The sequence below is a fragment of the Loxodonta africana genome, chromosome 4 (assembly GCF_030014295.1).
Source record: "Loxodonta africana isolate mLoxAfr1 chromosome 4, mLoxAfr1.hap2, whole genome shotgun sequence".
NCBI classification, from domain to species: Eukaryota; Metazoa; Chordata; class Mammalia; order Proboscidea; family Elephantidae; genus Loxodonta; species Loxodonta africana.
Genome location: NC_087345.1, coordinates 48,863,606 through 48,881,434, shown reverse-complemented (window position 1 = coordinate 48,881,434; position 17,829 = coordinate 48,863,606). Strand labels below are relative to the sequence as shown.

Sequence of the window (17,829 nt, the reverse complement as noted above, 5' to 3'; positions counted from 1 at the left end):
TCAGGGATTTCATTTTACTTGGATCCACAATCAACAGCCATGGAAGCAGCAGTCAAGAAATCAAAAGATTCATTGCATTGGGTAAGTCTGCTGCAAAGGGCCTCTTTAAAGTGTTGAAGAGCAAAGATGTCACCTTGAAGACTAAGGTGCGCCTGACCCAAGCCATGGTATTTTCAATCGGATCATATGCATGTGAAAGCTGGACAATGAATAAGGAAGACTGAAGAAGAATTGATGCCTTTGAATTGTGGTGTTGGCCAGGAATATTGAATATGCCATGGACTGCCAAAAGAATGAACAAATCTGTCTTAGAAGAAGTACAACCAGAATGTTCCTTAGAAGCAAGGATGGTGAGACTGCATCTTACATACTTTGGACATGTTGTCAGGAGGGATCAGTCCCTGGAGAAGGACATCATGCTTGGCAGAGTACAGGGTCAGCGGAAAACAGGAAGACCCTCAACGAGGTGGATTGACACAGTGGCTGCAACAATGAGCTGAAGCATAGCAGCGATTGTGAGGGTGGCTCAGGACTGGGCAATGTTTCATTCTGTTGTGCATAGGGTCGCTATGAGTCAGAACTGACTCAACAGCACCTAACAACAACAACAGATAACTAAGACAAATATAAACCTAAAATGTAAAAGCTAAAAATTAAAAAAAATCTTTTGAAATATGTCTTAGTCATCTAGTGCTGCAATAACAGAAATACTACAACTGGATGGCTTTAACAAACTAAGGGTACTTTTAAAAGCATAAACGAAAGAAAAAAAGTAAATTGCACTTAAACAAATTTAAATCGTTTGCCCTTAGATATCAGAAAATGAAAAGTCAAATCAAATACTCAAAAATTTATTCATATTTATTCTACCGCCTCTTCTTTCTCTCCACATAAACATGCACCCGCACACATACACTTGATGAGGGACTCCCATGTTCAATAATACAAAGACAAACAACCCAAGTTATTAAAAAAACAATAGATTTAAGAAACCTACAAAGATAATTTGACTTTTCTGTGAGCATATTGCTGTTCTTGTTAGTTGCCCTCGAGTCGGCTCCAACTCATGGCAACCCCATGAAAAACACAATGAAACATTGCTCAGTACTGCACCATTTCCACGAACATTGGTATGCCCGAGTTCATTATTGTGGCCACAGTGTATTTTGAGTGTCTTCCAAAACTGGGGGCTCATCTTCTAGTGCTACATTAGACAATATTTGATTTTTGATCCATAGGTTTTCATTGGCTAATTTTCAAAAGCAGATGTCCAGGCCTTTTTTCCTAGCCTGTTTTCATCTGGAAGCTCCACTGAAACCTGTCCACCATGGGTGATATTTGAAATACTGGTGACATAGCTTCCAGAATCATAGCAGCATGCACACCACTAAAGGAACACAAACTAACAGACAGATGGTGGAATAAGCATATTAATACTGATGAAAATGACAACAGGATACTGCTACGTAGCCCCTGTTGTTGTTGTTAAGAGCTGTTGAGTTGGTTCCTACTCATAGCGATTCTATGTACAACAGAACGAAACGCTGCCTGGTCCTTCGCCATCCTCAAAATTGTTGCTGTGTTTGAGCCCATCTTTGTAGCCACTGTGTCAGTTCATCTTGTTGAGGATCTTCCTCTTTTTCACTGACCCTCCACTTTACCAAGCATGATGTCCTTTTCTAGGAACTGGTCTTTCCTGATAACATGTCCAAAGAACCTGAAAGGAAGTCTCACCACCCTCACTTCTAAGGAGCATTCTAGCTGTACTTCTTCCAAGACACATTTGTTCCTTCTTCTGCCAGTCCATAGTATATTCAATATTATTTACCAACACCATAATCCAAAGGCATCAATTCTGCTTTGGCCTTCCTTATTCATTGTCCAGCTGTCATGTGCTTATAAGATGATTTAAAATTCTATGGCTTGGGTCAGGTGCATATTAGTCCTCAAGGTGATAAGTTCACTTTTTAACACTTTAAAGATGTCTTTTGCAGATCTGCCCAATGTCGTTTGATTTCTTGACTGCTGCTTCTATGAGCGTTGATTGTGTGAACCCAACTAAAATGAAATCCTTGACAACTTTAATCTTTTCTCCATTTATCATGACGTTGCTTATCTGTCCAGTTGTGAGAATTTTTGTTTCCTTTTTGTTGAGGTGTAATCCAAACTGCAGGCTGTAGTCTTTGATCTTCATCAGCAAGTGCTTGAAGTCCTCTTCACTTGCAGCAAGCAAGATTGTTTCATCTGGATATCATAGATTCTTAAGAAGTCTTCCTCCAATCCTAATGCTGCATTCTTTTTCATATATTCCAACTTTTTGGATTATTTGCTCAGATATTGTTGCTAAATTGTTAGGTGCCATCGAGACGGTTCCGACTCATAGCGACCCTGTGTACAATAGAACGAAACACTGCCCGACCCTGTCCCATCCTCAAAATCTTTCCTGTGCTTGAGCTCATTGTTGCAGCTACTCTGTCAATCCATCTCATTGAGGGCCTTCCTCCTTTTTGCTGACCTTCTACTTTACCAAGCATGATGTCCTTCCCCAGGGACTGATCTCTCCTGACAACATGTCCAAAGTATGTAAAACGTAGTCTCGCAGTCCTTGCTTCTAAGGAGCATTCTGGTTGTACTTCTTCCAAGACAGATTTGTTCATTCTTTTGGCAGTTCATGGTATATTCAATATTCTTCACCAACACTGTAATTCAAAGGTGTCAATTCTTCTTCAGTTCCTTGTTCATTGTTCAGCTTTCGTATGTATATGACACAATTGAAAACACCATGGCTTGGGTCAGGCACACTTTAGTCTCCAAGGTGACCTTTTTGCTTTTTAACACTTTAAAGAGACCTTTTGCCACAGATTTGCCCATTGCAATGTGTTTTTTGGTTTCTAATTTCATGGGTGTTGATTGTGGACCAAAGCAAAATGAAATACTTGGCAATTTCAATCTTTTCTGAGTTTATTAAGATGTTGCTTATTGGTCTAGTTGTGAGGATTTTTGTGTTCTTTATGTTGAGGTGTAATCTATACTGAAGGCTGTGGTCTTTGATCTTCATCAGTAAATGTGTGAAGTCCTCTTCACTCTCAGCAAGTAAGGTTGTGTCATTTCCATAACACAGGTTGTTAAGGAGTCTTCCTCCCATCCTGAAGCCCCCTTCTTCTTCATATAATCCAGCCTCTCGGATTATCTAGTCAACATACAGATTGAATAAGTATAGTGAAAGGATACAACCCTGATACATACCTTTCCTGACTTTAATCACGCTGTATACACCCTTGTTCTGCTCTAGCAACTGCCTCTGCATCTATGTACAAGTTCCTAATGAGCACAATTAAGTGTTCTGAAACATCCCATTCTTTGCAATGTTATCCATAATTTGTTATGATCCACACAGTCAAATGCCTTTTCACAGTCAATAAAACACAGGTAAACATCTTTCTGGTATTCTCTGCTTTCAGCCAGAATCCATCTGACACAACAATGATATCCTCTTCTAAACAGGCTTGAATTTCTGGCAGTTCCCTATCAATGTACTGCTGCAGCCACTTTTGAATGATCTTTAGCAAAATTTTACTTGCCTGAGATATTAATGATATTGTTTGATAATTTCCGGATTTGGTTGGGTCACCTTTCTTTGGAATAGGATAAATATAGATCTCTTCCAGTCAGTTGGCCAGGTGGCTCTCTTCCAAATTTCATGGCATAGATGAATGAGCACTTCCAGCACCGCATCCCATTGTTGAAACATCTCAATCGGTATTCTGTCAGTTCCTGGAGCCTTGTTTTTTTTCCAATTCCTTCAGTGCAGCTTGGACTTCTTCCTTCAGAACCATCAGTTCCTGATCATATGCTTCTTCCTGAAATGGTTGAAAGTCGACCAGTTCCTTTTGGTATAGTGACTGTGTGCATTCCTTTCACCTTCTTTTGATACCTCCTGCATCGTTTAATGTTTTCCCAATAGAAGCCTTCAATATTGCAACTTGAAGCTTAATTTTTTTCTTCAGGTCTTTCAGCTTGAGAAATGCTGAGTGTGACCTTTCCTTTTTGTTTTCTAACTCCAGGTCTATGCACATGTCATCATAATACTTTAATTCATTTTCTCGAGCTGCCCTTTGAAATCTTCTTTTCAGCTCTTTTACTTCATCATTTCTTCCTTTCCTTTTAGCTATTCAGCATTCAAGAGCAAGTTTCACAGTCTCTTCTAACAATTATTTTTGTCTTTTCTTTCTTTCCTGCCTTTTTAATGATCTCTGGCTTTGATCATGTACTATGTCATGTCATTCCACAACTTGTCTAATCTTCAATCATTAGTGCTTGTCTTGGTCATCTGGTGCTGCTATAACAGAAATACAGTAAGTGGATGGCTTCAACAAACAGAAGTTTATTCACTCACAGTTGGGTAAGCCAGAAGTCCAAATTCAGGTCGTCAGCTCCAGGAGCAGGCGTTTTCTGTTGGCTCTGGAGGAAGGTCCTTGTCATCAATCTTTCCCTGGACTAGGAGCTTCTCTGTGCAGAAACACAAGGTCCAAAGGATGCACTCTGTTCACAGTGCTTCTTTCTCGGCGGTATGAGGTCCCCAACTCTCTGCTTGCTTCTCTTTCCTTTTATTTCTTGTAAGATAAAAGGTGGTACAGGCCATACCCCAGGGAAACTTCCTTTACATTGGCTCAGGGATGTGACCTGAGCAAGGGTGTTAAATTCCACCCTAATCCTCTTTAGCCACAGGCAAAGATTATAATTTATAAAAAAAAAACAAAAAACCTTATAATTTATAACACATGGGAAAATCACAAAATGAAAGACAACCACACATAGCCTAACCAAGTTGACACATATTTTGGGGGGACACAATTCAATCCATTACACTCCATCCTTTGACCCCCCAAAATTCATATCCTTGCTACGTATAAGAAACATTCACCCCATCATATCATGCCAAGAGCCTTAAATCGACTCCAAGTCCGAAATCCAAAAATTCCTCTTCGTCTGTGAAATCTAGAATACGAATCATCTGCTTTCAAAGTACAATGGCAGAGTAGGCACAAGCTAGACATCTCCATTACAAATGGGAGAAATTGGAGGGAAAGCAAGTCAGAAAAACACATCATGTTAGTCTTCAAAGCTTTGCAGATAATTCTGTGTTTTCTGACACCATTTACACATTGGCCCTGACCTCCAGACTCTAGGTATTGGACATACTCTCCAGATTCTGAGTGGAGGCCTTTAGGCTTTGGGCTTCAAGTCTGCCTTCCAGGCCCACTGCAAGGGCAACTCTGCTCCCTTGGCTTTAGGCGAAGCATTCTCCTGGTCCATCTGAGTGGCAAATCCACCCTTAGAAACACCAGAGGTCATGGCCCCACCCTTTGAAATCTCAGAGATTGTGGCCATACCTTTTGAGACTGAGGAAGCTCACCTCTTCTGTTCCTTGGCCTCTCCGCCCTCAGGCCTCCACCCTGCATCTGCCCTGCTGGGGCAATTGCTCCAAAACTCAGTAGCTCCACTGATAAATGCCTGGAGCCACCTTACTCTGCCAGGAAAACTGCACACAGGCACTCAGCTCTCTTGCTCCATGGGTTGGCAAGCCTAGCTCCACCGATAAGTACCCAGAGGCACCCCCCCAGCCAGGAAGCCTTCTGTGCACAGGTACTCAGCTCTTTCACTCCGTGGGTCAGCTCCAGCACTGTCTGGCGCTGGTCTCTGGTTCTGCTGCTGCAATTCAATCCATTACAGTGTTTGGTGTGTCAAATCTATACTTAAGATGGTCTCTTAATTCAGGTGGGATATACTCAAGGTCATACTTTGGTTCTCGTGGACTTGTTCTAATTTTCTTCAGCTTCAACGTGAACTTGCATAGGAGCAATTGATATTCTGTACCACAGTCAGCCCCTGGTGTAGTTCTGACTGATAATGTTGAGTTTTTCCATCTTCTCTTCCCACAAATGTAGTTCATTTGATTCCTGTGTCCACGTATATAGTCTCCAATGAGGTCCACGTATATAGTCTCCATTTATGTTGTTTAAAAAAGGTATTTGCAATGAAGAAGTCGTTGTCTTGCAAAATTCTATCATGCGATCTCCAGTATCATTTCTATCATCGAGGCCATATTTTCCAATTACCAATCCTTCTTCTTTGTTACCAACTTTCAGATTCCAATCACCAGTAATTACCAATGCATCCTGATTGCATGTTCAATCAATTTCAGACTGCAGAAGTTGGTAAAAAATCTTCAGTTTCCTCATGTTTGGCCTTAGTGATTGGTATGTGAATTTGAATAACACTCATATTAACTGGTCGTCCTTGACAGCCTTGTACTTCAGGATAGATCTTGAAATGTTCTTTTTGATGGTGAATGCAACTCCATTCCTCTTCAAGTTATCATTCCTGGCATAGTAGACCATATGATTGTCTGAGTCAAAAAGGCCAATACCAGTCCATTTCAGCTCAATAATGCTCATGATCTCTATGTTCATGCATTCCATTTCATTTTTGATTTCCAATTTTCCTAGATTCATACTTCATACATTCCATCTATATTAGTGGATGTTTGCAACCTTTTCTTCCCATTTTGAGTTGTGCCACACCAGCAAATGAAGGTCCCAAAAGCTTCTCTCCATCTGCATCATTAAGATTGACTCTACTTTGGAGAGTCTACTCTTCCCCAGTCATCTTTTGAGCACCTTCCAACCTGAGGGACTCATCTTCTGGCTCTATATCAGATAATGTTCTGCTACTATTCATAAGATTTTCACTGACTAATTCCTTTCAGAAGTAGACCTCCAGGTCCATCTTCCTAGTCTGTCTTAGTCTGGAAACTCAGCTGAAGCCTGTCTGCTGTGGATGACCCTGCCAGTGACATAGCTTCAAGCATCACAACAACACATAAGCCCCCACAGTATGACAAACTGACAGACATGTCGGGGTTGCTCAGCATACAGACTGAATAAATATAGTGAAAGGATAGAACTATGATGCATATGTTTCCTGATATTAAACCATGCAGCATTCCATTGTTCCGTTCAAATAACTGCCTGTTGGTACAGGTTCCTCATGAGCACAACTAAGTGTTCTGGAATTCCCATTCTTCACAATGTTATCCATAATTTATTATGACCCACACAGTCAAATGCTTTTGGATAGTCAATAAAACACAAGTAAACATCTTTCTCTTTTCAGCCAAGATCGTTCTGACTTCAGCAATGATATCCCTCATTCCATGTCTTCTTCTGAATCCAACTTGAATTTCTGGCTGTTCCCTGCTGACATATTGTTGCAAGCATTTTTAAATTATCTTCAGTATTATTTTACTCACATGTAATACTAATGATATTGTTTGATAATTTCTACACTTGGTTGGATCACCTTTCTTTGCAATAGGCACACGTATGTATCTCTTTCAGTTGGTTGATCAGGTAGTTGTAGTCCAGATTTCTTTTCAAAGATGAATGAGCACATCCAGCGTTACGTCACAGCCCCTAGGGTGGTTAAAATTCAAAAGCCTGACAACACAATTTGGGCAAAGATGTGGAATAACTGGAACTCTCATACATTGTTGGTGGAGTCAATAATGTTGCAACCACTTTGGAAAATAGGTAGTTGCTTGTAAAGTTACATGTATTTCTGCCCTTTTACTTATTAATTCTACTCCTAGGTACTTACCCAAGGCAAATGAAAATATATCTCCACGTCAAGACTTTTACACAAATGTACATAGCAACTTTATTCATAAAGGCCAAAAACTGCAAACAACTTAAATATTTTATCAGTAGAAGAATGAATAAACAAACTGTGGTATATTCTTATAATGGCATACCTGTTAAAAAGAAAGAAATGAGCTCTGTATACACACAGGTCTGTGTATGAATATAAAAAAAAAATACAGGAAGTAAAAGAAGCCAGATACAAAAAGAATACATACTTCCTGATTTTGTTTATATTAAATTATAGAACAGGGAAAACTAGCTTATCCAATGATGAAAAAATCAGAAAAGTAGTTGTTTCTGAGGTCAGATTACTGGAAGACGTCACAAAGGAACAATATCAAAAGTTGTCTGTCAGAAATAATTGATCTGAACAGGCTAATTAGAAAAAGAGTAAAAAGGGAAAATTTACATGGCAAATATGCACAGGAAAATATATTAAACATCATTGATCACTAGTGAAATGCAAATTAATGCCATGATGAGATACTACTCTACACCTAAGAGAGTGATTAAAATAAAAAATACTGCCAATACCAAGGGTTAGTGAGGATGTATAGCAACTGGATCTCTCATACAAATCCTGGGAGGAATGGTAGAGCCACTCTGGAAAACAATTTGACAGTCTCTTGTAAAATTAAATATACACTTACTATATCACCCAATAATCCTACTTATAGGCATTTTTCCTAGAGAAATGAACTTATGTTCATACAAAAACCTCATAGAAGTTTTATTTTTAATAACCCAAAGCTGGAAACAACCCACATCCCATTCAGCATCTGAAATGATAAACCAGAGGTGATACATACATACAATTGGATATACAATAAAAAGCAATAAATAGGAACAAACTATTGATATATACAAAAACTTCCATGGATCTCAAGAGCATTATTTGAGTGAAAAAGTCAATTTCAAAAGGCTATGTGCCATATAATACTATTTATATAACATTCTCAAACTGACATAGTGATGGAGCACTAATCAATGGTTGCCAGTAATTAGGCTGGGGAGAGGGTGTGACTGGAAAGGGTGAGCAAGACAGAGTCTTTGCAACAATGGAATCGTTCCGTATCCTGATTGTGGTAGTAGTTACATGATGACATATACTAAATTCACTGCCATTGAGTCAATTTCCACTCAGCGACCCTGTAAGGCAGAGTAGAACTGCCCAACAGGGTTTACAAATCTGTAAATATTTACAGAAGCAGACTGCAACATCCAGTGGAGCAGCTGGTGGATTTGAACCACTGACCTTAAAGACTGGACAATGAATAAGGAAGATGGAAGCAGAATTAATGCCTTTAGATTATGGTATTGAAGAATGTTGAATATACTATGAACTGCCAAGAGAATGAACAAATATGTCTTGGAAGAAGTACAGCCAGAATGCTCTTTAGAAGCAAAGATGCAAGACTACCTCTCACGTAGTTTGGACGTGTTATCAGGAGGGATCAGTCCCTGGAGAAGGACATCATGGTTGGTGAAATAGAGGGTCAACAAAAAAGAGGAAGACCTGCAATAAGATGGATTGACACAGTAGCAGCAACAGTGGGCTCAAGCATAGAAACAATCATGTGGGTGGCACAGGACTGGGCACTGTTTGTACCTAGGGTTGTACCTAGGGTTGCTATGAGTCAGAACCAACTTGATGACACCTAACAACAACAACAGATAACTAAGAAGACAGTGTGGATTTTTCCCAGCTGACAACCTAAGGAGGGGTTATAGTTATACAACTGAGTGCTGTGTATTATTTCATCACTTGAACTCTGCCACTTATCAGCCTTGGGGAGATGTGGTAGTTTCTTCCTGAAGCCTAAAAATACCAACGAAAGGGATGATTAGGAAAAAACTATAGCCATATGGGCTGTCCAAAGGACTGTCTCCTTTCAACTATGGTTATGTAAGATGTTATCACTGGCACAAAGTGCATGTAGAGAACACAGAAAACTCTCGGTACCATTTTTTGCAACTTCTATAAGAGTTTAAAAATTAGTTCAAAATAAAATATTTTAAAAATGATTGAAATGCACGTTTAAGGTCTATGCATTTCTTTGTGTGTAAACCGTATCTCTATAAAAATTTTAAAGTGCCTTCCACACCGACATAGGTTATGTAATAACAAGGCACAGGAAGTTAAAAAATTTTAAAATTCCTCATATGTCTAGAAATAGTGCAAACAGTGATGTAGTATGTTCATGCCTGTACTCGTTGCTGTCCAGTAGATTCCTACGAATAGCAAACCTATATGACAAAGCAGAACTGTCCCATAGGGTTTCCAAGGAGGAGCTGGTGGATTTGAACAGCAGACCTTTTGGTTAGCAGCCAAGCTCTTAACCACTGTGCCAATAGTATATGCAATAGTTTGTATATTATTTAATCAGTTAAAGTCAATGAACAAAATCTAGATCTCACAGTTATAATGTACAGTGAAAAAAGAAAGCTGTAGGAAAAAAGATGCCGCTTACATTAATTTTGATTACAATAATCTAAATTTCTTCCAATGTATATGTACTAAACCTGCAAGGTTAGCTTGTAAGGGGACTTCATCTTTATAACATTTTATTTCCCTTTTTAAAAATCTGGGTAATAAGTATACAGATGTTTATCATTCTGGATGCTATTTTCTATCTTTTTTACTGCTCAAAATACAAATTTTTAAAATAAATATTTAATAAAATCCTTATGAAAAAGGCAGATTATAATGTAGAAAGTAACCTTGGGAAAGAAAAGAAGAACTTCATGTTCTTTATTAAATGAAAGAAAATGTGTATTTTTCATTAAGTTCCCAGATCCTTGGAAAGTTCTGCTCCCAAATTCAGACCCTCATTTCATTGTCAAACTATGGGGAAAATATTATAAACCTTGTAGGTGGGACTGTGAAGGACATCTGTTCAGAAAACAGAGACCTAGGAGAGCCTTGAAAAATTGCTATTTAATAAATATTTACTGTTGAGTCCAATATTAATTGTTGTTGTTGTTAAGGCCTGTTGAGTCGTTTCTACTCAAAGTGACCCTATGTACTACAGAACCAAACACTGCTGAATCTTGCGCTATCCTCACAATCATTATGCTTAAGCCCGTTGTTGCAGCTACTGTGTCACTCTATCTCGTTGAGGCTCTTCATTTTTAATGCTGACCCTTTACCTTACGAAGCATGATGTCCTTCTCCAGGGACTGGTCCCTCCTGATAACATGTCCAAGTATGTGAGACGTAGTCTTGCCATCCTTGCTTCTAAGGAGCATTCTGGCTGTACTTGTTTCAAGGCAGATTTGTTCCTTCTTTTGGCGGTCCATGGTATATTCAATATTCTTCCCCAACACAATAATTCAAAGGCTTTGATTCTTCTTTGGTCTTCCTTATTCATTGTCTAGCATTTGCGTGGGTGTGAGGCAATTGAAAACACCATGGCTTGTGTCAGGTACACCTTATTCTTCAAGGTGACATCTTTGCTTTTTAACACTCTGAAGAGATCTTTTGCAGCAGATTTGCCTAATTTAATGAGTCATTTGATTTCTTGACTGCTGCTTCCGTGGGCACTGATTGTGGATCCAAGTCAAATGAAATCCTTGACAACTTCAATCTTTTCTCTATTTATCATGGTATTGTTTATTGGTCCAGTTGTGAGGACTTTTGTTTTATGTTGTGGTGTAATCCATACTGAAGGCTGTGGTCTTTGATATTCATCAGTAAGTAAGTGCTTCAAGTCCTCTTCATTTTCAGCAAGCAAGGTTGTGTCATCTGCATAATGTAGGCTGTTAATGAGCCTTCCTCCGATCCTTAGAGCCCATTCCTCTTCATATAGTCCAGCTTCTTAGAATATTTACTCAGCATACAGATTGCGTAAGTGTGGTGAAAGGATACAACTCTGTTGCACGCCTTTCCTGACTTTAAATCATGCAGTATATCCCCTTGTTCTGTTCGAAAGAATGCCTCTTGATCTATGTACAGGTTCCTCATGAGCAAAATTATATGTTCTGGAATTCCCATTCTTCACAATGGTATCCAAATTTTTTATGATCCACACAGTCAAATGCCTTTGCATAGTAAATAAAATACAGATAAGCATCTTTCTGGTATTCTCTGCTTTCAGACAGGATCCATTTGACATCAGCAGTGATGTCCATGGTTCCATGTCCTCTTCTGAATTCGACTTGAGTTTCTGGCAGTTTTCTGTCTGTCAATGTACTGCTGCAGCCGCTTTTGAATGATCTTCAGCAAAATTTAACTTGCGTTTACTGTTAATGACATTGTTTGATAATTTCCACGTTCAGTTGGATCACCTTTCTTTGGAATAGGCGTAAATAGGGATCTCTTCCAGTCAGTTAGCCAGGTAGCTGTCCTCCAAATTTCTTGCCATAGACAAGTGAGGACTTTCAGCGCTGTATCCATTTATTGGAACATCTCAGTAGGTATTCCGTCAATTCCTGGAGCCTTGTTTTGGCCAATGCCTTCAGTGCAGCTTGGACTTCTTGCTTCGGTACCATCATATCCTGATCATATGCTACCTCCTGAAATGGTTGAATGTCAACAATTATTTTGGAATTGGAATATTAATTAGGAAAGTCTTATCTGAAACTAACTCAAGGCTTTATTGTGTTATAACCATACCAAAAACAAAACCAAACGCGTTGCCATATAGTTGATTCCGACTCATAAGACCTTATAGGACAGAGTAAACTGACCCAAAAGGTTTCCAAGGAGTGGCCGGTAGATTCCAACTTCAGACCTTTTGGATAGCAGCTATGGCCCTTAACCACTGTGCCACCAGGGCTCCGTTAAGAATTAAACATTAATTTTTGCAGAAGTGTTAAAGTTTTCAGTTTGCTTCAGGCTTTATGTATATCCATTTTGCATGGTATAGAAGAAAATATTTTTTTTCTTTATGTTTTCTCTATTTGTTAACACTGAGGGGAAGGATGATATTCAGCATAAAAGCCAGTGTTTTCAGAAATAGAATCTGAATATTTATACATATGTGACTGTGCCATCTATACTGACAGACATATGACTAACCCATTTATGTTTCTAGGTTTGCACGGAAGCTTCCAGCTGGCACCATTTTGAAATTGTATATTCTTGTTAAATTTCACTTCTGTAATAGATTGCTTATTATAATCTGACCTAAATAGTTACTGACATTGTTTCCTATCTTGAATGAAATAAATCTTTGAATGTTAATGACTTAGATGATAATGAGATATTGGGAAGACATATGTTCACAAATGTTTTCTTGACCTATAGATATCATCTTTTTGGGGGGACAGTGAGATTTCTACTTTCTAAATATATTTAGTGAAAGTATGTAATCAATTTAAGACAATTTTTTTTTTTTTTTTTAATTCAAGGCTTATATTTAAAGTGTCTTTGGCCCCAAGAGAGTTTCCTATATGGTTAACATGTTTTTCTCACCAAAATGGTGGTACTGCTTTGGCATTTTCCTATTATTCTTGACTATTATTTTTCAGTCTTAGTATTAATGAAGCTATTCTAATGGGAACGTTAGACACATACTCTTGTGTACTAGTTGAAATAAATAGAAAGAATGTGTAAAGTTTTTCATATTAATCACAAGTGTAAATTGGAAGCGAGTTTATATTTATTTCATTTTAAACAGTTTCAACTAAGATTTTTTGCCACTGCAATTGTATCACTTAGCCAGGTACATCAAAAAGTGACTTACTTATAAAATGGCTTCTGTTTTGAATTCAGCAGTAGTGACACTTGCTTACTTAACAATGAGAAATTCGTGTGTGTGTGTGGGTGGGAAAAGGTGGGAAGGGGGATGTGAAGAAGAGGGGTGAGAGTCTGAATTTGCTAAAGGATAATCTTTAGGTTCTGGTTCTATAAGTTTTTGTACCACATCGTATGGGATAGCCTTTAACCACAGTGGTTGTCTTATGGCTTTATTTCACTGTATTTAAATTTTTATCACATTTAACATTAATGACTATATTTTCTCATAGGCTTTTAAGCATAATGTGGTTTAGGTTAAGTGCTAGCTAGTTAGAGGCTGCTTTGCTTTCCATCATAACATTTTTCCCTACTTTTAGGTTGAATCCTGATAAATTCTTACTTAAAGGTATTAGACATTATGTAAAATAATATTTTATAAGAAGGAAGTGATTCTTTCAAATAAAGGTCATTCCAAGAAAGTGATAAATTTTAAAGACAGTTTTAGATGAGATATATGATCTAATTTTTATGTCCTTAAAATAATATGTCTTGAAATTTCTATATATTTACCATTACCCCCAAATTAAACTTAGTGTATAATATTTTTGTATTTATAATGGTTGTGATGAGAAGGTGTTGTTCTGTGATTTTGTAGTGTACAAATATGTGATAAAAGACATTTTGGGAGGTTTTAATGATCAGAATAATACTTATAAGTGATAAAATATAAATATGTGATAAAATATAAATATTTGATAAAATAATCCAATATGACATTTCTAACATTCAATTAAGAAATTATATACTGGTAAATAAATGATGCTAAGATGTTTAAAATTTCATCAGCTGTCTTTAAGATTGATTTTCATCACAATTACTGTACTAAAATGTTTTCTTTTGTTGTACAGAATCAAATAGCAAATCTCAATTTTAAAATCGGCTCTTATTTGCAAAAAATGCTTTGACATAGTGCATTTGTTCTGCCTGGGCAGCAATAAAGGATTGTGGTATCATTTTGAAGAAGGTTGTTTGACAGAGCCTATTTGTTTATTTGGGGTAATGTGAGCTGCATTCAGAAAATGCCATATTTTGTTTCATGATTGTATACATTCTCTCCCATTGCTCCCAGGCAAGACTTGTAAGCAGAGAAGACAGGGATTTAGACCTTTCTTCCATGACCAGTGGAAGTGCTTTGTCTGTGAATAGAGAAAAAAAAAATCAAGCACCCAGACACTCAGCGGGATCTTCAAGTAAGTTGTGGTTTCCTTCAGAATTAATTTAGAAATCACAAATGAATTGATGGGACCTAAATGCAAATAAGCATTCTTTTACAGATGGGGCTGGGATGCCTGCAACCAAAACTGCCCAAAAATGTGCGTATGGATTTTTTTTCTCTTTCTTTAAATGCCTTCTTTTGATATAAACAAATTAAATTATTTCTAAAATTAACAGCATCAGTTTTTCTTTTAATTGTATTCTGTGATTTATTTTCCTCCCAGTGGATCATATTGAATACTTTATCATTTATTTCTAAAAGAAATATTTAAGGTAATGGTAAAAAGTCGGATTTATATATCAAAGTAGTGTATTTTGGCTTTCTGTCATTGATTTAATAGATATTGTAGTTAGTAGTTAAACTTAATTTTTTAAGGAAACTTTTTTAGAAAGCAGAAGTTTAGATAATAATATTATACTGTCGCAAAGCCATGCTTTTCAAAACTATCCCCATGGAGTAGTTGACAGTTTGGTTAGGTTTAGTTATAATGACTTTTTGTATTTGTAAACCCATCACACACATCTATCCTTTAATTTGAGGAGAAAACAGTTCTCTTCAAAAAATAAATATATCATGATTTTAACAACGATTACGTTGGAACCTATTTTTTCAAAGTCTTCATTTAACTTGTACCCTAAACATTTTGAAGAGTCTTTTAAAATGTTATAGTATATTAACATAAAATGTATTTTATCTGATATCATATTATTCGTTTCCCCCAAAGCATATTAAACCTCAAAGTAACTTAAACTTTATCAGAAGTACTAGGTTATTCTTGAAAAAGCTTCATTATTCATTGATAATATAGTTATATACATACAAAGCCAATATTTGGTTGATTGTGAAAAATTCAGTCATTCAGGTTGTTCTTCAGATAATGGAAACCTTGAAATGATTCTCTGACATTCACTTTTCATACAGGTATCTGGCATTACTAGATTCCGGTCAGTTAAATCCAGTATTGTATTTAAGTTCATTTTGGTAAAATTTAACTTGCCTTTTGAAATAAAATGTTTAATGTGTCTAATTTAAAAATATTGCCAGGATTTCAAAGATTTCAGAGTGTTTGAGTTTTCCTTACTTGATTATATAATCTGATCTTTGAAATGTTACTCTAGTCAATATAGTTATAAAAGAAATGTTTTAGATTCATTTGCCTAAATAAAACTATTCAACTAATATGAATTTTCTGTTTTTAGCATAATGTGTTAATTAAATAAATTTTCAAAACATATCCTCTATTTCAGGAGGAATCAACCTGTCACTCATAATATTAAATACTGCTATTCATTTTATGTATTATTTATTACAAATTCATATAATATCACTGTGGAGTATTGCAGGTAAAAATAAATGAAACAAAACAAAAACACTGTTACTTTACAGAATAGGAAAGCTTTGTCTGTAATATGTCTTTCGAATGTTAATACATAAAGACCTCAATAGATGAGCAGCTATCCTGAAATGTCTAAGCTTTATTTCTGCGTATATGACACTGATTCATAGGTTTTAGAGTATACAAGGTTATATAGAGTTCATTCTTAAAAGCATTCTCTGAGAGAGTGAAATAATGATATTCTCCCTGTAATTCCAATTAGTTTTTAGTAAGTAACAGTAATGCAAAGGCTACTGATCTCTAAGTCCTCTTTACTAAATGGCAATATACCATAAACCACTTTGGATAAATAGCTTTTATAGGAGAATTATTACGAATAAAACACTACTTGCCTAAGTAGTTACTTAATTACTATAGCATTGGCATAATATAGTCATAAAGAGTGTGGGCTCTGAAATCAGTTTGCCTGCATTCAAATCATGACTCAGTTGCTTCATTCTTAAAATGGGAATGATACTAGAAGTATCTACCTTGTAGAGTTGTTGTGAGGATCAAATGTAGAATATTTAGCACAACATTTGGTACAAAATAAGCACTAAATAAATGTTCTTTATAATCAACCCTTATACATAGCTACAAATGAAGAATCAATTGAGCTAAGGTATTAAAATCTCCAGTATCTAGGAACATAGGCTAACTGGCTCAGCTCATAAGAAACCTACTTCTAATAATTGCTTGACTAAAAAACTTGGCATAGACTATTATTCTATAGAAATCCTTTGACTTCAAAATCCTTAGTTCCTAGCCCTCCGTAATGCCCTGGGTCAACCACTTACAGCTTTGGTATTTTGAAAGCTCTGTTTCCTCCAGTTCTCTCTCCCTCAAAACTTGTCACTTTATTAAAGCTAACATACTTCTTTTAGCTTTGCAAGCCAAATCTTGAGAGTAGTTTATTGGCTGCAGCTATAGAACTCTCTTTGCGCTTTTGAACTTTTAAAAATATTTCTCTTTCAATGCTGCTATAATATTATAATATGTATTTTTTGAAATTAGATAAACTCATGTCTGTGTAAGCTGTTGTGACCTTGGGTAAATTATTTAACCTCTATGAATGAGTTTACTTATCTGAAAAGTAAGAAAAAGAATGTTTACCTCATAGGATTTTCATGAGGAATAAATAAGCAAATGTATGTAAATTGTAAAGCTTGTGGTATACTTCTTAGCGTATAGTAAAAGCTTAAAGAATAGTTTCTTTGGTTTCACTGTTTGTTGTTGTAGTAGGCTTTATGTTGCTATTAATTTTAAAACAACCCCAAGGTAGAATTAACTTCCTTTTCTGTGTGTTAAAAGATTCAGAAAAAGATCAGAGTATTTTGAGCTAACTAACCATTTTTTTTTTTTTTAACCATTTCAAGCAGGATTTTTTTTTTTTCCTAGAGACTTGCCTAAACTTTCTGTCCTGTTTCTGTTAGGTCTTATCATTCTCTTACAATAGGCCAAGGTAGTGATCAGCTTACTTGCTTTCTAATTCATCTTATGGCTTAAAGGGAGATGAAAGGAGTCACATTTTCATTCAAACATTGCCATTTGTAAAATGAATATGCCAAGAGATTTTCTCATAAATTTAGGAAAAAAAATTTATTTCATTAATGGCTGTGGCTTTCTCAATTCATTTCCCCCATTAAATACAGAAATAAGTAATGGATTACAGTAGTAATAATTTTATTGCTATACATTTATAACTTTACAAACTTTTTAATTATCTTTTCTTGTTTATAATGATTATTTTTCTTTTACAGTTAACAGAAATGAGACTGAGGAAGTTTAACTAATT

General features: G+C 36.4%; 1 protein-coding gene across 1 annotated transcript in view; it reads left to right on the top strand.

Moving 5' to 3' along the window:
• The window catches only part of LRRIQ1 (leucine rich repeats and IQ motif containing 1), a 213,756-nt gene extending 198,559 nt beyond the window's left edge, over positions 1-15,197 (top strand). Inside the window, exon 25 of the mRNA XM_064283772.1 lies at positions 14,513-15,197. Coding sequence (XP_064139842.1) covers positions 14,513-14,665 — 153 coding nt within the window. The 3' untranslated portion in view covers positions 14,666-15,197. The remainder of the gene's footprint in view (positions 1-14,512) is intronic.
• The last annotated feature ends 2,632 nt before the right edge of the window (positions 15,198-17,829 follow it).